General features: G+C 40.5%; 1 protein-coding gene across 2 annotated transcripts in view; it reads right to left on the bottom strand.

The window, feature by feature from the left end:
* CACNA1I (calcium voltage-gated channel subunit alpha1 I) overlaps nt 1-24,016 on the bottom strand; it is a 614,989-nt gene that overhangs the window by 56,871 nt on the left and 534,102 nt on the right. For both annotated transcript variants that reach the window (XM_068252020.1, XM_068252021.1), the window contains one exon: nt 4,181-4,297. In XM_068252020.1, the coding sequence (XP_068108121.1) occupies nt 4,181-4,297 (117 nt within the window). The remainder of the gene's footprint in view (nt 1-4,180; nt 4,298-24,016) is intronic.

The following is a 24,016-nucleotide window of genomic DNA, read 5'->3' as shown; positions in this document are numbered from 1 at the left end:
GTAGCTGACAGAGAAGTAGGTAATTTGAGCACGGATGGTGCTGGGAAAGTTTGGGCACTGCCATAGGCACCCATGTTAACGTAAATTTTGGCACCATAGGGAGTTATTTCTGGCAATACTTTAGTTAGGGTAAGGCAAAGGTTGGGAGGGGGTTGGTTAGGGTTAGGCATAGATTGGGAGGTCTGCTAGGGTTAGGCATTGATAGAGGGAGAGTTCAAGTGACAATTGAGTCAGGTTAGGCTGCACATTTTTCTGTGCACATTTTGTGTAATCCATTTGCAATTTCTCAAAATTTTCACATAATTCTTGTGTCGATTTCATGCAGATTTTAGTAGCTTATAGCAAAGCTCCCATACATGCTAATGTCACCAAAATTGATACATATGTTAAGCGGAATATTGGGTACAAGTAAAAAAAAAGACATTGTAGTTTTTTAAAAAAAATCGGTTTTAACCTCTTGAGGACTGCAGTGCTAAACCCCCCTAGTGACCAGGCAATTTTAAGTAAAATGTGCCACTGCAGCTTTAAGGCTAAGCTGCAGGGCCGTACAACTCTGCACACAAGTGATTTCCCCCCAACAACAGAGCTCTCTGTTGGTGGGGTCTAATCGCCCCCAGATTGTTTATTTTTTTTTTTTTTTACAAATATTTTTGTTCCTGATTTTATAAAATAAAAAAGTATGTTCCTTTAACAGATTCCCTCCCTCCTTCCCCACAGCCATCCAATTGTGGCGATCGGCTGTCATAGGCTTCTGCCTATGAGAGCCGATCGCTCTACAGTGTCCCAGGGGGACAGTCGTGTCGCACGGCTGTCCCCAGTACAGCGTTGCTGCCGATCGCAGCGCTGTACACCTAAATAGACGGCAATCACGCCGTCTAACAGTCTCTCGAGCGGCAACAGCCGCTCGGAGGCTGAAGGCGGGGCGGAACTCCGCCCCCAAGCAGGAGATGTGCGCGCATCCTGCGCGCAATCTCCTGTTTTAGCTGGCCCCAGGACTTTACGCCAATCGGCGTTAGGCGGTCCTTGAGTTTCGCCGCGGCCACGGCCATCGGCATGACGCGGTCGGCAAGAGGTTTAAAATGTAAAAGAAAAATGTTTTTTAAATTGAGCTTTTTCTGAGTTTAAAATAATCATTTTTCCTTTGCATTTTTAAAATAGATTTTTTTAAAAAGTACAAAGTGTTTTCAAAAAAATCCTTTTGTACCTACTATTCTCCTTAAAATATGCAGCTAGATTTGCTGTGTAAACTATCTAAACTTTAGAAAAGGTATATAGACAAGTTACTTGTTATAGTTCGTTTTTCATCTCGGATCCGCTTTAAGCATTTTTAGGAACCATGTTTTTTTTGCTGTGTCTCCAGTTAGTAGAACTTTTATCATTTACTTTCCAGACAGAAAGTGGGGTATAGCTCTTTAACGGGGCAAAAACAACTTTTATTTATGTGTGTATACAAATGAAAAAAGTATGCACTTCTTTTAAATGCTGATTATCAATAAGGGATATATTTAGAATTGTGTCCATAGGTTCCAATCCCCTTTTAGGAGACTTTTGCACACGGAAGTTAGAAAGGTCAGCACACAAGCAAACAATGGCTGCTAAGCTCTCCAAGCTCCGCCCTTACTCCTTTACATGTGTGATGATGAGATGGGGAGGAGTTTAGACAGCAGTCTGCCTGAAAAAAGTGCACTGACAACAGAAAGTTACTAATTACTATTATATACACAAAAAATACTGGAGGTCAAACTAGAGCCTTAAAGAGAACCCGAGGTGTGTTTAAAGAATGTTATCTGCATACAGAGGCTGGATCTGCCTAAACAGCCACGCCTCTGTTGCTATCCCAAACCCCACTAAGGTCCCCCTGCACTCTGCAATCCCTCATAAATCACAGCCGTGCTGTGAGGCTGTGTTTACATCTGTAGTGTCAGTCTCAGCTGCTCCCCCGCCTCCTGCATAGCTCCGGTCCCTGCCCCCGTCCCTTCCCTCCAATCAGCAGGGAGGGAAGGGATGCAGGCGGGGACTGGAGTTTTGCAGGAGGCGGGGAGAGCAGCAGACTGACACTATAGAGATAAACACAGCCAGCTCTGACAAGCTGTTTGTCAGCAGCGTGGCTGTGATTTATGAGGGATTGCACAGTGCAGGGGGACCTTAGGGGGGTTTGGGATAGCAACAGAGACTGGGCTGTATAGGCAGATCCAGCCTCTGTATGCAGATAATATTCTTCAAGCCCACCTCGGGTTCTCTTTAAAGAGACTCTGAAGCGAGAATAAATCTCGCTTCAGAGCTCATAGTTAGCAGGGGCATGTGTGCCCCTGCTAAACCGACGCTATCGTGCAGCTAAACGGGGGTTCCTTCACCCCCAAACCCACCCCCGCAAGACTTGGTCGCAGGTTGGTCGTAAAATTTTCTCTTCCTGGAGGCAGGGCTAATGGCTGCAGCCCTGCCTCCAGCCGCGTCTATCAAACGCGCATCGCTGCCTCTCCCCCGCCCCTCTCAGTGAAGGAAGACTGAGAGGGGTGGGGGAGAGGCGGAGATACGTGTCTGACAGACGTGCATGGGGCAGGGCTGCGGCGGTTAGCCCTGCCCCAACCAGGAAGCGCTCCCCCGCTGTACGGAGGGGATTTGGGGGTGAAGGGACCCCCGTTTAGCCGCGGGATAGCGGCGTTTTAGCAGGGGCACACGTGCCCCTGCTAACTATGAGGTCTGAAGCGAGATTTATTCTCGCTTCAGACTCTCTTTAAAGGCCCAATGAAATACAGATTAATGCCCTATCTATTCAAAACTATAAAAATGAATGTCTCACAGTTGGAATAAATGCACTGTAAGGTGGCCATACATCAGGTGACTTGCCGGTTGATCGACCATCCGATTTGATTACTATAATCGAAATCGTATGAAAATCAGTGCCTCCAATTGCATTCCCAATCAACAATACGGCCCATTTTGGGCCGAAATTGGTTCCATTAATCGGTTGGACATGCTGCAAGATGTAGGGCCGGCTTGCTCGATCAGGTGCATGGTGGTAATGGCGAGCAATATTGGGACGAGCAACGAACATGATGAAATCTCTGCTGCTGTCCCCAAAGTGTAATGAGCCCCCCGGTGCCTAGTGAACTATACATTACCTGTCCATTGCCCCTGTTTCTCCACTGATGGCTCTAGGTGCACTCCTAGCTCCATACACGTGCCCCCACATGGTTGCCGAGGTAACGTGATGTCACACATGCGCGTGTACATCAGCAACCACGCAGGACATGTGTATGGAGCAAAGGGTGCGCTCAGAGTCAGCGGCGGGAAAGCAGCGGATGTGGACAGGCAAAATATAGTGCACTGGGGGAAGGGGGGTAAATTGGATATTAGGGACATCTTCGGGCCGGCAAGGTGGCCGGATGTTGTGTCACAAGGCCGATTCCGGATCAATTTCAGCATGAAATTGATCCGGAAATTGGCCTGCGGTGTATGTCCATCTGACAGATCTCTTCTCTAATCAGATTATCTTAGAGAGAGATTTGTCTTTTGGTTACACTCTGCCCATCATCGCTACATGTATGGCCACCTTTACACAGTGTTGTTACAAAACGTATTGGTAATTTTCTGTGAAGGACCTATCTGAGAACATCCAATCTGGTATTTCCTTACAACGATAAGATGAAACGATATACAGATTTTCTTTCTATCTGTATGGTTTCTACACCTCCCAACTTTTTGAAATGAGAAAGAGGGATACTTAAGCCATGCCCCTGCCACACCCCTGATCATGCCCTGCCCCTGACACACCCCTAGCTACTCATACCATAACGATTTCATAAGAAAAATATGTTGTTTTATAATTCAAACCACACTGGTCCTTTCTATCCTGGTTCATTTTCCTTCATATTAACTTTTTGAAATTAGTAATATATCAAGTTAAAGGATGGGAATAAAGTTTAGAGTCAAACATTTTTTTAGTAGAGAAATATATATATTTACATAGAAAGAGGGACAAAGTCCTGAAAGAGGAACAAATGAGAAGGAAAGAGGGACAGAGGGACAGGGTCCCAAAGAGGGACTGTCCCTCCAAAAGAGGGACAGTTGGGAGCTATGGTTTCCAGTAAGTCAACAGAGACAAATCAGTGGGGACAAGGCCAGTAATGAAAACGTTCACTGCTTTGAATGTCATTCACACACAGAATACACAGTTTACCTTTGTTTCCTTTAAATGAGTTGTAACACCTTGATCTTCTGAACTGAGTTCATCAGTCAAAACTGAAGAGGACTTGTCAGAAGTTAAAGAAAAGGCCTCCATTTCTGCCAGCTGCACCTAAGCAAAACCATTATTAGTGAGAAAGATTTGTGGGTTAACCCGTTCAAACATTGTACTTGTTGTGTCCGCTTAGCATACAATCTCTGATTAAAGGTTTAAGCTGCTGGAAGCTAAACCACATTTATTACGTCTATGGGGAGAGCAGGTATTTTATGATGATCCAACATGCTAATCCTGCTGTACACAGATAGAGCACAACTCATAAGCAATGCAAAGAACCCAGCAGCGTTGTTTGAAGATAACCCTATCCTGGTACTCATCGCTTAAAGACTTCACTGACTTAAAATGGATAGCAACTAAAAGTGCAGCCAATCAATACATACTGCAGCTACGCTAACTGACAATTACACCAACACATTGCACGTTCCTGTTGTGTTTTTCCAATGGACATCATTCATCAAACGGGGAGTATTATATTACAAGACGACAAGGCTAAATTTGGCTAATTAGAATTTGAACAGCAGCTTGAAACAGCCGTTGTAGTGGGCCAAAGCTGCCAATTAAGTAAACAGATGTTAATGCCTGGTTAACAGGGCCCAACTGAACTGTAAATTTGATATAAAATTTACACAGAGCAACTTTTTGGGTGTTTATATAACCATATATTAGGTTATTATACATATATATATATATATATATATATATATATAGATATATATAGATATATATATAGATATATGTATGAATATAGTATCTATCTATCTATCTATCTATCTATCTATCTATCTATCTATCTATCTATCTATCTATCTATCTATATATATATATATATATATATATATATATTAAGGGTGGATATTTATTTATTTAAGTATTTATTTAAGTATATTAGTTTCTACATCGAATCCTAAACAATTAATTTCTTATTTTCTGTCTCAAGTTCTGCTTGAAAAAGACGGTTCCAACAGAGATAAGATTTACAGGAAACAACAATATAAAAGGTTGGTTCACTGATTACATAAACAACTGTAAAATGGACAGGTATCTAGCCTGAAAAAATACTTCAATTTATTTAAAACACATGCTAAGATTATTCAGGGCTAATTCAGAAAACATATCTTCTGAATTATCTATTTTTACTTATTTTTCACTGTAATTATGGTAGTAAAAAAAAAAAAAAAAAGAAGAAACCCAAAAAATGTTATCACTTTCCAAGATAAATAAAATCACTCATAGAAAGTTAAGCCTGATTAACCTGACTGTGGTATTTATTTTCACTTATTTTTTTGGTGCTCTTTTAGGGCTTGTTCACACTGCAGGCGTTTTTGGGGCTTTTTCGGCCGCCTGCGTCTATTCAAAAAGGCCCCCCGACCACGTGGACAATGAATGTCTATGAGAAGGTTTATATCAGCGCGGGTCGTTCGCGCTGTAGCTAGGAAAGTGGTGCTTGTTCCATTTTTGGGGCGATTCCGCATCAATGGAAGGTATAGGAAAATTGGCAAACACGTACAAAAACGCGGAACAAGGCGATTGCGCTCGCGTTTTTAAGAATAAATAATTATATTTATTCTTCTCCGTGTCATAGAGTTCACTTCCTGATTTGTGTTTGGGAATGAATTACAAAAGCGCTCGAAAAGAAAAACGCTTTAGAAAACCGCTAAGAACAAAAACGAATCGCCCAACCAAGCACCGGGAATCAGAAAAAAAGACGCCTCAAAAAAACAAACAAAAAAAAAAAAAAACAACGTGGATGGACACGCAAGCAGAAAGCAATATGAACAAGGCCTAAGGCTGCTGGGTGGTTAAAAAGATTTATATAGAAAAGGTGAAAACAAATAGGCCAAGATACTTTTTGGGGAAAATGTCATAAATGAATCCCATAATGCCACAGAGAATTTCATATTGTGCAGAAGGTTATAATGGCAATAAAACAGAGACTTGTCAACTATTTATTAAAATGATATCCTGTATGTATATGTATCCTGCATTCTTTTTTTATTTTTATCATTATTCTTAATACTTTATTCTTCATCTGTATACGTCTGTCTTCCTCTGTACGTACTGCTGCATTCTTCTTTCTTCTTTTAATCATCAGTGCTAATCTCTGTTCTTCCTTTCCTTCCTTAAATTTTCTTGCAGTTCCATCATGCCTTCTACTGCCAAACTAATCAGGACCCCCATCCACAACATTTTTGATTTTCCTGCAAAGGCTTCCAATTGGTCCACTCATGTGAAGGACCAATGGGAATCACGGGGTCTCCTTTTGATTGCATCATTATGCGACGCTATGGAAGCCGCCGGGAGGAACATTGAGGGGAAAGAGGACACCGCTGATTGGCCCGGAGCCGCCATATAAGAGGTAAGACTTGCATTCGCTTCTGCTGCGCATACTCTGCATTAGGAAAGGGGGCACAAGAAGTAGTCCCCGGGCTGTGTAACGTCATCGCGGCGGGTCGGCGAGTGTTCGTATCGGCGGGTCGTTCGTAAGTCAGACGTTCATAACCCGGGGACTACCTGTAATAATTAATTCTGACTCAGTATTGTGTAAAACAAATCCAACATGTTTGGGAAAGTCACAGAGAATGCTGAATTTTTCTGTAAAAACTGCGGTAATTTTAGACCTTTTTTTTTTTGTCTTTTTTTTACATTCTCTGATGCAAAAAATGACAAATAAAATACTCCTTGGAAACTGGAAAATTGGAAATTGAAAAAATGGAAAATCAGAAATCGGAGAGATGGAAATCGTAAAAATTTACTTTTTCTCCTGATCGTTTTTCGTCTACATTGTTTTTCATCTACATCTCTTTATTCAGCACTTTGTGTTTGAAAAAGTACCAAAAAGTTGGTGAAAACGTACTATCAAATTTATTCTGAGCATTTTCTTTTTTAGGAAGTGCCCAAACAGTAGAAAATAATAACAACAACAACAATAATAATAATTGTTATTATTATTATTATTATTATCTAAATGTTAAAATCAGTGGTAGAGAATATAATTAAGGGACTTATATCCAAAGGAGAGTCAGGCAAAAAAAAGCAACCACCAAATTGATAAGCGACATCTGACAACATGTTTGGTGGTATTAAAGCCACTTCATCAGGTCAGTGCCATGCGTGGGTTGTGTAATAACTGACTCAGGGCCTGTTTCCACTACACGCAGATTCTGCATGCAGAAAACTGACTCCAATGAATGCCTATGGGAAATCTGCATCAGAAAAATCGCGTTCAGTGGAAACAGGCCCATAGACATTCATTGGAGTCAGTTTTCTGCATGCAGAATCTGCGTGTAGTGGAAACAGGCCCTTACACTCCCTATTACTGATTTCAGCCTTTTAAATATTTTGTACTATTTAGATACCTCCTACCATATTATAGTCTTGCAAAAATGACCTTATTCTACTCCTCCCCATGGGCTCCACTTTTATAACCTTAGTAAGTGTTCCCGGTTATTAAAAATAGGGAGCAATTTGTGAATGTCAAACAACATGTTTGCCGCACATACAACAGAAGTCAATGGAGAGTCGCACTTCTGTTTTAAAGTTACAAAATTTAGTTTCTATTTCCACATGCATAAAAAAACGCATACATCTTGCAGCATACATTCACACATGACATACAAATACATTCTCATCGACTTTCATTTGCTACTCTGTAAATATTCTTGCAAAAAAATGCATACGGACGTCTAGCAATAGACAATAGTTACCACATTCAGTTCTCCCCCTAGGGGGCCATTGTTCCTTTGTGCTTTCCCTTCAGAACCATACTTTTTTGAGAGGACCAACAATTGGATCCTATTCACTAGCTGTGAGGGGTTGAGCCAGTGATGAGCAAAAATGACGATATTCTTTTTGCATTCACTTCCGCAAAAATAATGTTAAATTCAACTTTCAAGCAAAAATGCCATCGAAAATCATTTTGTATTGAGTTTGTGATTTTTCCTTTTTTCCCGTTTTTTCGTGCTAAAAATCAATTTTTTTTTACATTTTCGCAATAAATATAATGCTTTTTTGCAATTTTTTAAAATGTTACCAGATTGTAAAAATACGTTGTATTTATTGATGCAAAAATTACATCGGCGAAAATTTGCAAGCAACACTGGATCAAACCAAATCTCCCCACCTGCCTTCACAGCCCTAAGGGGCCCATACACGGGTCAATTTCAGCCATCCATCGATTCTATAGAATCAATCGATCAGAAATCAATTCTTTCCAATCTATCAATCGATTTGTGGCCGATTTCGATCAATTTCGATGAATTTGATCTATCTGACAGGATGGAAGATCGAGGTCTATCTACTGCTGGCAACAGATCCATAGCCCATAGAGTTGCATTAGATCTAATGGTCCAATAATGCATTTAGATCTGTTCCTAGTGTGTGGCACACATCAGATAGATTCCTGTCAGATTAGACCTGACAGGCATCTGATAGAAATCTATCTGATAGTCGAATCTGCTGCAAATCTATAAGTGTATGGCCACCTTTAGAGGTAATCCAATATTCTGAGTATTATTATTATTATCCCGTAGTTCACTTTTATCTACTATACTATATTGGCTTTCAGCATGCCACTGCTTTTAAGATTTATTTTTTATCCAGTCCACTCAGAATACGGTTTCTCAGAATGCTCTGGATAAACACAATGCTTATTTTCTCTTGTTGGACTCAAAGCAATTGAGAGTTGCAGCCGCTAAGGGCACACCCAACAGGCCACCCTGAAGCGTTGGTGAATCTTGCCCAAGGACTCCTTGCTGAATAATTAGCTGGCTGCAGCCCAGGTTCCCTGTGTTAATGGCAATGTCTTTATCCAGTACTCTATCCAGTCACCCAGCAACTATTTGTAGTCAATCAAAAATTGACTCTAATTAGAAAATAATCAGTTTTGAAATAGCTATTTGTAAAGTTTGATTTTTATCTACATGCTATTATGGAAACAGAGTGACACTTGGGATTGCTTCAGGTCTCAAGCTCACTAGGACAGTTATTAAAAATTTAGTGACCTGAATGTTATTGGTTGACATGGGTCACTGAAATTCAAAGTCATTTGCACTGTAAGGTTAATGAAGAATTTAGCAACTCACTATTTTACTTGTTACTTTTGAATATAACAGAACTCCGAACTTATAGTCAGAGGGTTTTTTTGTAACAGACATTCAAGTTTGTTGTCTGTGCTTTGCCTTAGGACATCACTGGAATTAATACAGATGCCCTTTGCTGAATAAGCCAGACCTGTTCAGCTTGCAAACGACAAGCTTACACAACAAATAATAGTCTATTCTGTATGGTCAGTCACCTTTTGTACAGATAAAATAAACAGTGACTGAAGGAAGAAAATAACTATTTTAGAGGGAAAACCAACTGAGCGAACTATTCATTTTTAAGTGTAAGAGCTGACACTCGAAGAAATTTGCCAGGGGAAGCAGGTTTTCCCTCGAAAAGTGTTGCATTGGAGTTTCATTCATTTCACACCAGCCAATCAGCAGGCAGTGCTGAACAGGCCCATAGAATTCTGGGTAGGGCATAACATCTCCCAACATCTCCCAACTCCAGCCCCCATGTTTGTGGTGGCAGATAGACATTGTAGTAACGAGCCCCTGCGACCACATAGGTCACAGGCCCACCGTGGGCCATGAAATTTCGGCTATTTCTCAGCCGATAGATTTAACTGACTAGTGCTCTAGCTAATTAGAGCAGTACTGTTCAAAAGAGATAGGATGCTTGGAGGAAATAAGTAATAAGTAATGCTGTGTAAAACTACATTTACACCAATGATACTCTTTATGGCTGTGTGTTCTGACCTTATTCTACACTATTTGTGCCTAACTAGAACAGGCAGACAAAAATTGTGGTTAATTTTCACAAATTTGTCTAAAATTTTGCTATGAGCCATTTTGGAATGTTTATTTTTAGGAAAGATACTTCTACTGGCCTTTAGACTCTGGTCTAAGATTGGGCTACCTTCAACACCTTCAAGATTCACATGCCCTTGCTCCTGGGGCCAGCTAATGTGTATTCAAAAAAAGATCCTTCGGTAGATATGTCCAGAATGGTTCGCCGGTGAATTTCCGCTATCTGTGTTCTCCGTGAACATATGCCGTATTTGACCCACCCCCATACATCATCATGGTCAAAGTTTGACCCCTTACCTAACAGTCAGCAGACACATGGCAGCCAATCAGCTAGCAACCCCTCCTGGACCCCCTCTGGCATGCTACAGTCCAGGTGTTAGACCACTTGAAACAACTTTTCTATCACTTTTTTGGCCAGAAACAGTCTTTGTAAAATTTAAAATTTGCCTGCCTATTGAATTCTATGGCAGTTCGCTTGTTCACAAACATTTGTGGAAGTTCTCGCTCGCCGCTCTCGAATGGAAAATTCTATGTTCACTACATCTCTGTGCTTGCGATAACCTTAAGTTGGTTGACCAAAGACTGATTGGAAAATATATTCATTTACAATCCAATATTTCTTACAGAGACTGCTTTTTGTGCTTTGAAAAGAGGGAGCACATGATACTTTTTGATATGTAAAGCCAGGGGGTTGACACTTAAGATTTGGTTAAAGTAACAGATGCCTACCATGAAATCCATGTCCATGTTTAGCTTGTTATTCTGGTTACCCCTGATAAGAAAACCACCTTTTTGTTGACTGACAAGATTGATATAATGGATGTTTGGGGACGACTACACCCCTTATGACTTACTTGACTTAATTCTTATCTTCCCCATTGGAGCAAAGGATCTCAATAAATGCTTTCCACCATTTCTTGTCCGGAGCAATCTTCTTGGTAGGGATGGTTGGAAAGGCCAGTTTTTAGTTCTTCAGAAATTCCGATTTCCCCAATGGCGATTACCGATTTCTTGGATTTCTGATTTCTTTTTCCCGATTTCTCAGTTCCAATTTTCAATGAGTCTGGGGTTTTTTTGCTCATTTTTTGCATTCTCTGATTGGCAAAATACTTTCGAATTGAATCTGCATTCTCTGACTGGCCCAATGCTTTCTAGTTCTGTGATTGGACTAAAATGACCGTTGCAGTAAGTAGTATTTCCATGAACATCTGATTTCTGAGTTCCAATTGGAAATGGTAATTTCCATTCAGAAATGTGGAAATTTCAACTCCACAAAATCCAAATCAGCATCTATACTTCTCAGTCCATGATGTCCTTGCATTCTTTATTTTCTCCTCCACTCTTCAGGTTGCTTTTGGTCTCTTTTTCTTCTACTTTGTGGATTCCACCTTAGGACATTTTTTAAATGGCGTGACGTTGCAAAGAGTACAACCACCACTTTCTTCATTTGATCTGTAAATGCACTGGTTCTTCTTTGTTTCTCTCCTACAACTCTTTTGTTTGAAATTATATTTGGCCATCAGATATCAAGAATGCTTCTAAGATGGTGACTTACAATGGTTTGGAGACTTCTTGTAATCTCTATTGTCACCTTTCATGTCTTACAGCCGTGCAGGAGGACCGCCTTTATGCTGCTCTGGAATATTTAGTGTTTAGTTTTTAAGGAGATGTCATGGACTCTCCATATTGGATATAATTGTACAAATTGTACACACCTTATACAGTTTGATAAAATGACACCAGCTCCTAGTACAAAGCAGGCCGTTTAATTTGAATTTTTTTAAAAAAAATGTCTTTGGTGTTCTGATGCTGTGTTTAAAACAAAACATACAGGAAAAATTATGAGCTGCAAATGTATAGTTTTGTTATTGGTTGCATCAGAGATGTTCCTTAGTGATTCTGTAGCTGTCAAAAACTATATAGGATCTCCAGATTTCTTGTGTTGTATTTTAAGCAGCATAAAAGGGCTTTTTCCCACTGCTATGCATGTTTTTGTGTTTCTTAAAGATGTTTAGTTCGCTTATCATAGTATTTTTATGCAACTGGCTGCTATAGTTGTCAACATTCCATCAATTTTTTTCATTCATTTCAGTGGTGTTTTTGAGTCTGAACTCCTAGTACATCAAATACAGCCATGTTGGAGGATCACTACTCCAGAGGTCCTGTAATGGTCAGTGAATCCAGCCATCACACAAGAAACACAAGGCTTGAGAGTTTAAAGGGTTGGGCCCAAGGATGGCGTTCAGAAGAAAAGTTGACCTTTTAATATGAATTCAGCAACCACTATTTCTGGAACAACTGATATTTTTGGCTTATTGCCTCGATGTACAATGAGTACTTTAAGCTTTCATTTTGGAGAAATTATACTTTTTTCATTTGTTATTTAATATGTCTACGGAGTCAGGATGATTTCAGTAATTTTTCTAGCTCCATGAATCATTGGGTTTCAATATTTTGTTTCTTTCTAAATCAAAGCAATATACTAGCAGACAGAAACAGAAGACAATTACAATGGAAATACTAAGGAACTGAGTTAAGAAAAATCATAAATTGTGAAACTGAGTTATTATTGAAGATCTACACTTGATTGTGCCCGGTAAGCCAAGCAATTCATTTACCATTCCTCACCATGCATCATTTGTGCTGCTAATAACTGTGGCGTGAAAGTCGTTGTGCTAGAAACACCAAATTTACAGGGTAGGTTAAGAAGGACAATGGGAACAAGAAGATTTTTTTTTAAATAAAAAAGACCTTGTAGGTTTTTGAGAAAATCGATGTTAAATTTAGAGGAGAAAAGTCTATATTTAAATGCGGTAAAATGACAGACAACGTAGTAACATGTATATAAATGTGTATTTATATATGTATTTATATATATATATATATATATATATATATATAATGTTCAGAGTGTGGGAAATAAAAAAAATGATGTGGGGGTCCCCCCCCCCCCCCCCCCGAGCCTCTTTATCTTCTTTCCCCATGCAGGCCTGGATGGCCAGTATGCGGAGCCCATGGGGCTTTGCATCTTTTAAACACCTCTCCCCACTCCCTCCTTCTGAACATTAACTAAGTTCCTAACCTGCATCTGCATCATTTTAGGTTTAGTACTGTTGCCACATAATTGCCTGATTAGATTACTGCATAAATAACTAAATGTATAGGTGTTTCCAGTCAGGTGCCAATTATCTTTATGCGCAGCTAAAACATGCTACATTCTTTACAGGTTTCCTGCAATTTTGGCTGCATATTAAGAGGTTGTATATTTCATATGCATTAAAAAGGTAAAAAAAAAACAACGTTTTGTAAGAAATAATACCTTTTAATGGCTAACTAATAGAGTTAAATGATGCAAGCTTTCTGGGATCTAGTCCCCTTCTTCAGGCATATTTCCAGATGTAAGCTGAAGTAAAACACTGATGCAGATAAATGGTAAACACGAAGATGACAGTTGTGTTGGTTACTGTTTATCCGTTAGGTGTCAGGTGATCAGCAGGCTGGAGCCAGTGAGTTAGTGCAACCATACATGAAATCCAGCAGGTTTCTGAAGATCATGAAGCCAAATCAATCATGTTACATAAGGTGTCATGAATCCTGTTCCACAATTTAAACCTTCTGTTAATGTCTTGAACATTATTATTTCTTACAAAACGTTGTTTTTTTTTCTACCTATATAATTTGTTTGGCTAACACGGTACAGAAACTTTTTTGCTACTATATGCATTAAAAATAAGACAAATAACATAAACTAGCCGACCCGCATCGTAGCATACGCCGCATCTTCTATCTATCTAATAGAGTACGTGCCTCAACCTTGAAGCAAGAAGATTAAAGGTAGGTACACACATCAGATAAAAGTCTTTGGAAAATGAAAGATCACAGGCCAATGTTACCCCCTTCCATGTAGTATGAGAGCCATACCTACACAGTATATTCTATGGAGCTGATCTCCCCATCAGACAGAAATCTTACCCCCTTCCATGTAGTATGAGAGCCACACCTACACAGTCTATTCTATGGAGCTGCACTCCCCATCAGACAGAAATCTTACCCCCTTCCATGTAGTATGAGAGCCACACCTACACAGTCTATTCTATGGAGCTGCACTCCTTATCAGACAGGAATCTTACCCCCTTCCATGTAGTATGAGAGCCACACCTACACAGTCTATTCTATGGAGCTGCACTCCACATCAGACAGAGATCTTACCCCCTTCCATGTAGTATGAGAGCCACACCTACACAGTCTATTCTATGGAGCTGCACTCCCCATCAGACATAAATCTTACCCCCTTCCATGTAGTATGAGAGCCATACCTACACAGTCTATTCTATGGAGCTGCACTCCCCATCAGACAGAAATCTTACCCCCTTCCATGTAGTATGAGAGCCATACCTACAGTCTATTCTATGGAGCTGCACTCCCCATCAGACAGAAATCTTACCCCCTTCCATGTAGTATGAGAGCCATACCTACTCAGTCTATTCTATGGAGCTGAACTCCCCATCAGATAAAAATTTTTGCAAGATGCTGCACACAAAGATGCTGTACACATGCAACAGATCAGTATCTGCAAAAGATCAGTTCCTGCAAAATGCATTCATAGGACTTGATTCACAAAAGAATTCACAAATACTGTTAGCACGGCCGTTTTCGCGCGAATTTTCGCATTGTGCGCGATCGCGAATTTTTGCGTGAAACGATAACGTTTTAGCGTGCAAACGCGAATTTTTGTGCAAAAACGATATCGATTTCACACAAAACTTAGCGTTTGTGCTCAAACTTTATCGCATACCGTGTATGCCCAGCATGAGATCTGCATATATCATAGACTATGAATGCATTTTGCAGGAACTGATCTTTTGCAGATACTGATCTGTTGCATGTGTACAGCATCTTTGTGTGCAGCATCTTGCAAAAAATGCAAAAAATTTTATCTGATGGGGAGTTCAGCTCAATAGAATAGACTGTGTACGTATGGTTCTCATACTACATGGAAGGGGGTAAAATTGGTCTGTGATCTTTCATTTTCCAAAGACATTTATCTGATGTGTGTACCCACCTTTAGGCTTTCCATTAGAAAATGTATGCGTGCTCAAACACCAAGTTTAACCCTAGCAAGTCTGGCTTTCCAAATCTGGCCTAATTGGCTATTCATGAGGCAATGCTCATGCAAATATGCATTTGCTTTCGCATGCCAAACTATGCAGGGTCAAAAAACTATACAATGAATTTTCGATGCTGGTCGAAAATGCAAATATTTTCCGCATAAGGGCATTAGCGTCCGCATTCAGAGAAGTTTCTTGCGCATTACTGTGGACATTTTTCCGTATAAACGTCCGCATAAACTGAATTTCCATGCAGATTATTGTGGACATTTTTCCGCATACGGGCATAAGCATCCACATACAATGAATTTTCGATGCTGGTCGAAAATGCAAATATTTCTGAAGATTTTCATGAAAATTCGCCAAAAACGAAAACGGGATTTTCGATGCGAAAATGACTTAGGCGAAAATTCGCAAGCAACACTGCTACATGCTACATTAGCACTATCCAGGAGCGCTACGGGGAGGCTTCCCAATACCCCCTTTTTATACAACCAGGGGGAACTACGGGGACCCAGGCATCCCCCGCTGTTTGTATCCTTTGGAGGCAGGTGGTGGATGGCTTGCTCTGGTGGTGTAAGCCTTGGAGTTAGTTGTCTGCGCTTGTCCTTCAACCCCCCCTGGAGTGTTGTATGTGAGCTAGCCCTGAGCTCTAAAGCTCGGGGTGACCCATGCTTCACTCCTTTCTCATGTGGTGCCCCCAAATTAATGCGCATGTAGCAGAACGCAATGGACATTAAGGTAAGTGCCTGTTTTTAATGACTGGCATTAGGCGAAAATTAACACAAAAAAATTAGATGGAAAATTTGCCTGTCAAAACGAAATTAGGTGAAAATTCGGTAAAAATGTGTCGAAATAAACTTTTGCATTTTCGCTCATCACTGGCATGTAGCAGGGCGACCGCTTTGCAGTATTGGTTTTTTGACTCTGCCTAGTTTGGCATGCAAAAGCAAATTTGCATGAGCATTGCCTCATGAATAGCCAATTAGGCCAGATTTGCAAAGCCAGACCTGCTAGGGTAAGCCTCTTTTCCACGGACAGTTGATAGGCAGTAAAATGCCTCTCAAACTCTTACAACTGCTTACTGCTGCCTGGTAACAGCTCGCTGCTGCCTGGTAACTGCTCGCTGCTGCCTGGTAACTGCTCGCTGCTGCCTGGTAACTGCTCGCTGCTGCCTGGTAACTGCTCGCTGCTGCCTGGTAACTGCTTGCTGCTGCCTGGAAACTGCTTGTTGCTGCCTGGTATCTGCTCACTGCTGCCTGGTAACTGCTTGTTGCTGCATGATAACTGCTCACTGCTGCCTGGTAACTGCTTGCTGAGCACACAGCTCAACAGTCCGTGGAAAAGAGGCCTTAAACTTGGTGTTTGAGCACGCATAAATTTTCTCATGCAAAGTACTTCTTCTTCTTGCTCGAAGGTTGAGGCACTTACCCTATTATATATATAGATACAGTGCTGTTCTTGAGCTGAGGACACAAGGGCACGCTCAGTAGGCAGTAGCAGTGTTATGGAGTCTAGCCTAAGGACTCCTTTCTGAATAGGAGCTGGCTTACTGAACAGAAAGAACAAAGATTTGAAGTCAGGTCTCCTATGTCAGACACAGATATCTTAACCATTACACTATTGAGCCACAAGCTGGCTTGTCAATGCTGGTAGAGCAATGTAATTTGCAGACAAGAGGTTGATAACTTCATCATGTCAGATATGGTCTACAAAATATTGAACTCTGCTAGTTGCACTTATTTGTGCACTCCTTGGCCCTTATTCAATTGCATTTTTTCTCCTAAGTTTACTCTTAGTTGATACTTTCATACCTTATTAATAAAATGCTTTTTAAGCCACCAGCAAGCAAAAATAATTTCTGGGGTCCTTTTCACCTACTTTTTGTTTTTTAATTGTAGAACACTGTAAAGTTATTTTAAACAGAAGATTAAAAACAATCTCCTAGAAGAAATTAATTTAATAAGGGCCCTTAGGACTTCAATTAAAGGATCCGCAATTCTTATCATCACTTTCTCTTTTGAACCTGTCACTGTGTTTTTTTATCACCTGCATTAGAAGTTTATAGATTTCTCTGGAATCCTCAAATCCATAAACTTGTTCTCAAAAAGTCATGTCTGCAATGATATCTCCATGAAATTTGATTCTTTCTCAGACCACGGCCCATCTGCATTTACAGACTTTGTAATGGAGTAAGGGCAACACTATACTAATACTCATAGCAAATGAAAATACAGATATGGTTCTTAATTTTTTTAAACATTTTTACTTTCATGGTTGAACAAAGTTGCTTAAAGGGACTCTGAGCACCTCTCATGGGCATGCCTTTAAGCCAGACGACTTCCAACAAAGTCGTGCTATGACCCCTCTGGAGGAGCCTCTTGCAATGGCCATGTGTGTCACTTCCTCTTCCTGCTTCATTCAGTGATGCACTTCTCTAACAGAGAAGACAGCGATGACCCAGAAGTTATAACATAGCCAAGATGGCAGCCAGGATTTGTAAAATTGAATTCAAATGAAAACTATTTGGTGTAGAACGGCGATTCAGGCATCAAATGAAAGAGGAGAGCATGAGCTACATAAAGGTATTCATCTTTAAGTACTTTGCAGTACTGGTTGGACTCTTAAAGGCATACCCATGAGAGGTGCTTGGAGTCCCTTTAATTGAAGAGGAGAGCAAATTCTCTGGTTGCCATTGACTGTAAGAGTCTTCAGAATCTACAATCTGTCCAGTTTCTGAATTCCCATCACATGCACTGAGTCCTGTTTTTTTTCCCCAGATTTATCTTTCTTCTTATTCCATTCCATCTAGATTTAGCTTATTTCGTATTCCTCCATGGGTGAAAATGTTTATCCTCAGCTTCAATGCATTGAACTGCAGCATGCATTATTTAGGGTAATCCTTTTAGGATGAAGCTGTAAAGGTATTACCCTTTCTTTGGGATTGCACTGAACTCTCACTTCAAGAGTGCTGGTGAGCATGTATTCTGCAGGCCATCAGAATTCATCTCTTACTCACTTATTGGTGGTGTAGTATTATGCACGCCACTTGTGTCATATTTATTCAGAGCAAGACTAATACAATACAATACTATAACATTTGTAAAACGCTTTTCTCCCATAGGACTCAAAGTGCATAGATATGTTTCAGATCAATACAGGGTTGCAGGCTGGACTGTGTTACAGAGGAAATAGTCAGGTGTTCATAAATGCCAGACTAAACAGGTGGCTTTTCAGTCTGGACTTAAATGCTTCCAGGGATGTCCTGTTTGGGTGTGGCAGGGAGTTCCAAAGTGTAGGAGCAGCATGACAGAAGGTTCTGTCTCCAAAGGTTTAGAGGTGGCCTGTGGGGGTGACCGAGTTATTACATGATTTTTATCTAAGCTTGTGTGTGTGTGTGTGTGTGTGTGTGGGGGGGGGGGGTGATCCAGTTACAACACATCCTTCAGGCATTCAGGGTCCAGATTGTGCAGGGTTTTGAATGTCAATATTCCAATCTTAACCAGAATTCTGCAAAGTTACAATATTAATTTCAAATAGAAAGCCTGCCATTTCCTGTCCATTATCCATGTTGATACATTTCCATGGATGGATCATCTTCAAAATGCATAGTGAGATGGGTAATTAAGGACTTCTTTTCAAAGATGGCATCTATTTTTTGTCAGGATCGTCTTCCAGTAGTTCTTTTGTCTACAAGGTCACACTTATCTTAACATATTGTAAAGACGTAAAAAATAATTTTAATGTGGTTTCATTGTCTTCTTAATATAAATGTACATTTTCCCCAATGTGTCAATGATAGTATGAATAAAACAACTCCTGGAGCTGTGTCTGCTAGGATTTGTCTTTGTCCATGAAAAGATTAGGTTAATGAATTCCCCTGAGCCAAGTTTTATCATTCTGAATGAATGATTTCATGACTTATGGACTTCCTTTGAGAGCGCAGCTCTCTTCTGCAGACAAGACACAGAACATTTATATTGTGATTTTCTCCTGGCAGACTCAAAGCGTTTGAGCTGCAGCCACTAGGGCATGCTCAGTAGGCAGTAGCAGTGTTAGGGAGTCTCGCCCATAGAACTCCTTACTGAATAGGTGCTGGCTTACAGAACAGGAAGAGCCAAGATTTGAACCCTGTTCTCCTTTGTCAGTGGCAGAGCCCTTAACCAGTACACCATCCACCTCCTGTAAAGCCTTAAAGAGGAACTTCAGCCTAAACAAACACACTGTCATTAAGTTATATTAGTTATGTTATTTAAAATAGATAGGTAATATAATTTCTTACCCACCCTGTTTTAAAAGAACAGGCAAATATTTGATTTCATGAGGGTAGCCATCTTTTTGTTTGAAAGGAGGTGACAGGAAGCATGAAACACAGTTCCAACTGTCCTGTGTGCTGATCATCCCTCCCAGTTGCTACGCAACGTGAATAACAACATAGGAAATCCCATCAGGCTTTGCACAACATCAGGGAAAAAAAGCCTGGGCAGTTTTCTTTGATGGGTGGACCTTAACTAAAAATGCAGCTAAAAATGATGCTTTGGTGTGAAACTGTTAAAGAAACACCAAGCCTTTTTAGTTCTGCTGAGTAGATCTTTTAGTCCGGAGGTTCACTTTAAATGTCCCAGCTGCCAAGACTGATAAACAAAACTTCAGGAGAGAAACTCAATACCTGTCCAAATGTTTTCAACTAAGTTCCAATGGTAGTATATGGTATTGTGCTAGCTAAAAGAATAATTAAAAAAAGGATGGTGATACATTTTATAGGCTAAATAAATATATGTATCGATGTAAAACTTTGAGAAGGTATAAAATAATTTTCTTCTTCAGGTGATGTTAACACTCCATAAAGAAAGAAAGTTCAAGGCAAGAGTCAAAAAGAAGGGGGCAACTTTTTTTAATTTGCTCTTGAAGATTAAGTTTGCTTTCCAGTTAAACATGTTCACATTTGCTTTCCTTCATTCAAGAGGAATCCATTAGTCTGTATATGGTTCTTATCCAAATAAACCTGTCTGCCTATACATTTAGGATGTCAATCTCTGCTTATGAAATTCATTACATTTATCCCTCGTAAAGTCTGCCGCACTGAACAGTTAGTCTCCAAAATATACATTTTTAGCTTCTGTTCCTGATAAAACTGATCCAGGGAACACAGTGAAGTAAGTTTTAATTTACAGAATTTTTTTTCCCCTTGAAAACTGGTCCATTCCAAGTCAATGTTATTTAGTGACTGGTATAATACTAGCAGCAGATGCCTTGTAGGTTAAATGAAGCACAGTGACATTCTAGGACTTGGTGACTCCGGTTAAGTAGGTTGCTATTGACTTGATAATTAATGTTGGGAATGATGAGAATGTTTCTCATAGTGTTTTCTATTAAAATCTGCTTGCACTGTAGAGCATTATTCTGGCCTAGGATTCTAGGAAGGAGAGTTTATAGAATTTACAGAAGGCAGTAACATTCCAAACGCAACTCAACTCAAATGTGTTGTTGTAATAACAATGTAATGCATAACTAACTTTTCAAAAAGTATTTTCTACAAATAGTTGGTTACTTAAAGCAACCTGAACTCCAAACTTCCTCTCTGCTCTACAAGATAAGCAACAGCATAATAACCTTCAAAGAAAAAACATTTCTTTGTTACAAATCCTGCAATAAATCTGCAGTGTCTCTACTTCCTGCTTTCATAGAAGCAGACATAATGTTAACATCCTGTGTTAACCAATTACCTCTCTGCCCTGGCAGTCAGCTGATACAGCTGATAGATCAAATTATAACTTGAGCTTAGTCACAGGTGAGGGGGATTAGACAGGGTAAATTGTCCAAATACATACAGGGTGCATATCTCTCTGTTTACCTTCTGTCCTGTGCAACAGTTCCGGTCCTCTTTAAAGTGGACCTGAACTTTTGCACAGGACAGAAGAAAAATATAGAGAAATGCACCCTGTATTTATTTAGAGAGTCTAATCACAAGTTGTAATTTGATCTCTCCCTTATGCCACTTGAATGCCATGGCAGATAAGGCATCTAGCTCATTTAAAAGCACAGGATGTTAAAACATGTCTGCTTCCATAAAAGCAGGAAATAGACACACTGCTGATTTACTGCAGGATTTGTATCAGCTGTAACAAATAATGTTTTTTCTTTAAAGGTTGTGTATCTTTTAGAGTAGAAAATAAGTTCTGAGTTCAGTACTTCTTTAACCTCCTGAGCGGTATGGACGAGCTCAGCTCGTCCATCACCGCCGGAGGCTGCCGCTCAGGCCCTGCTGGGCCGATTTTCCTCAAATAAAAAGCAGCACACGCAGCCGGCACTTTGCCAGCCGCGTGTGCTGCCTGATCGCCGCCGCTCTGCGGCGATCCGCCGCGAGCAGCGGCGAAAGAGGGTCCCCCCAGCCGCCCGAGCCCTGCGCAGCCGGACCAATCAGTTCCGGCCAGCGCTAAGGGCTGGATCGGAGGCGGCTGACGTCAGGACGTCGGCTGACGTCCATGACGTCACTCCGCTCGTCGCCATGGCGACGACTAAAGCCAAACAAGGAAGGCTGCTCATTGCGGCCTTCCTTGTTTATTCTGGGCGCCGGAGGCGATCGGAAGAACGCCTCCGGAGCGCCCTCTAGTGGGCTTTCATGCAGCCAACTTTCAGTTGGCTGCATGAAATAGTTTTTTTTTAATTAAAAGAAAACCCACCCGCAGCCTCCCTGGCGATCTCAATAGAACGCCGGGGTGGTTAAGGCAGATTCCTACATTTATAGTATTTCGTGTTTCCATTGATAATCTTCAAAGTTTGAACATCTGCACCATTCCCACTGGGGACAATGAATAATGTAAGAAACCGTACAAGATCATAAGAACAAAATAGGTAGTAAATACTATTTACACAGAAGACTATTACACTCACAGAAATAATGATGTAGCTGGGGTAATGAATGTCTCTTGACATATTGAATAATATGCTCTATTTCATGAACAAAAAAAAAAGAAAACAAACAAAAGTACATTTTTACTGTCTTCAAGAGCTAGTTATTTATTTCCTCAACCAGATATTTACAAGCCTCACTTACTTAAAAAAATAAAAATAAAAATAAAATAAATGAAAACAAAAACATTTTAACTTAATTTAATACTGTTGCATGAAATCATGCAAATTGTCTATTTACACTCCTTAAAGGGGAACTGAAGAGAGAGGTATAGGGAGGCTGCCATGTTTATTTCCTTTTAAGCAATACCAGTTGCCTGGCAGCCCTGCTGATCCTCTGCCTCTAATACTATTAGCCCTAGCCCCTGAACAAGCATGCAGCAAATCGGGTGTTTCAGACTTTAAAGTCAGATCTGACAAGACTAGCTGCATGCTTGTTTCTGGTGTTATTCAGATACTACTGCAGAGAAATAGACCAGCAGGGCTGCCAGGCAACTGGTATTGATTAAAAGGAAATAAATATGGCAGCCTCCGTATACCTCTTACTTCAGTTCCCCTTTAAGTCAAGTTGTGAATTCAGGATCAATTTATTGGATGATCGACATCGTGCCCTCATTAGGATCACAAATGGATGCATGGATAAATCAATGCTTTTTTGTTTTTTTTAAGAGAGTCTGAAGCAAGGAAAAAATACTCTTTTTTTCAGGATCCTCTTCAGGACTATTGCCCAAGGTGAATCGACGCATCCCCACGGCCATCCGAGGTCTCTATCCCCCCTGAAATCACCCAGACAGGATCCTCTGTTACTTCCTGGAGGAGGCAGAGCTTTGGGCTTTAGCTCTGCCTCCAGTCCATTCAATCACCACAGATCGATGCCTCTACCCACCACTCTCTTTGAAAGAAGACAGAGAGGCGGGTAGAGGTGGTGATCAGCGGTGATTGAATAGACTGGAGGCAGAGCTACAGCCCAAAGCTCTGCCTCCCTGGGCAGCAAAATCTGTGACTTTGAAAGTCGTAGGATTTTGCCCGGGTTTTGCGAGGAATAGAGACCTCGGACGGCCGTGGGGACGCGGCAAATCATTTTGGGCGATAGTCCTGAAGAGGATTCTGAAAACAAAAGAGTATTTAAATCTTTAAATCCAGCACTCACAAAAACTTCTAGTTAAAAAAGCAGAAGATGCAAAAGCCAGTATTTCAAATCATCCAAGGACCCCTTTATCAAGACATTGTGAACAGACAATAACTTCTGTGCAGTCTACATTTCGAAACAGCAAGCTGCAGAGAACCCTTGTTGTTCCTTCTCAGGGGCGTAACTAGAAAACACTGGACCCCCTGAAAAACTGTGGATGGGGCCCCTTCTTCCCCTTGCTTTCTGCACAGGTAAACTGAGAACCAATGTTATTCAATTGGCTAGTGCACACTTGAATGTGTTTTTTCCCAATGCAGAATGGGCAGAGCATTGTACACAAGACCCTGCTGCACACTGAATAGGGACTGAATAGGGACTGTCTACAAATTTTTGTCTACAAAACTTTGTAAGATTCATTATCAGTGGCTGAGCAGATGCAGTCATTAGAACAATTGTGCAGAGAGCAGAAAGAAATGATGTTCAATCATCATTACTAAAGCCTGATTGCTCTCCCAAGCTTTGTGATAAAGTTATACCATTTTTGATATTGAAAAAATACACTGTTTCCCAATGACTTTGAAGTGGACCAAAACGCAGCCCTTGGCCTACTAAACAAAGATGATTTAAGGTCTTGCTAATGTTTCTGATGAGAGAGAATCGTACATTTGTCCTTTGGGAAACTTTTACAGAGCTTTACCAAGATACATATCTCTTCTCTGTTCAATGAATCACAACAAAATACATGGCATAATCAATGGTATAGAGCATGCCATTA

The sequence above is a fragment of the Hyperolius riggenbachi genome, chromosome 9 (assembly GCF_040937935.1).
Source record: "Hyperolius riggenbachi isolate aHypRig1 chromosome 9, aHypRig1.pri, whole genome shotgun sequence".
Taxonomy (NCBI): domain Eukaryota; kingdom Metazoa; phylum Chordata; class Amphibia; order Anura; family Hyperoliidae; genus Hyperolius; species Hyperolius riggenbachi.
Note: the sequence above shows the minus strand (reverse complement) of the source record. Positions and strands in the feature narration are given on the sequence as shown.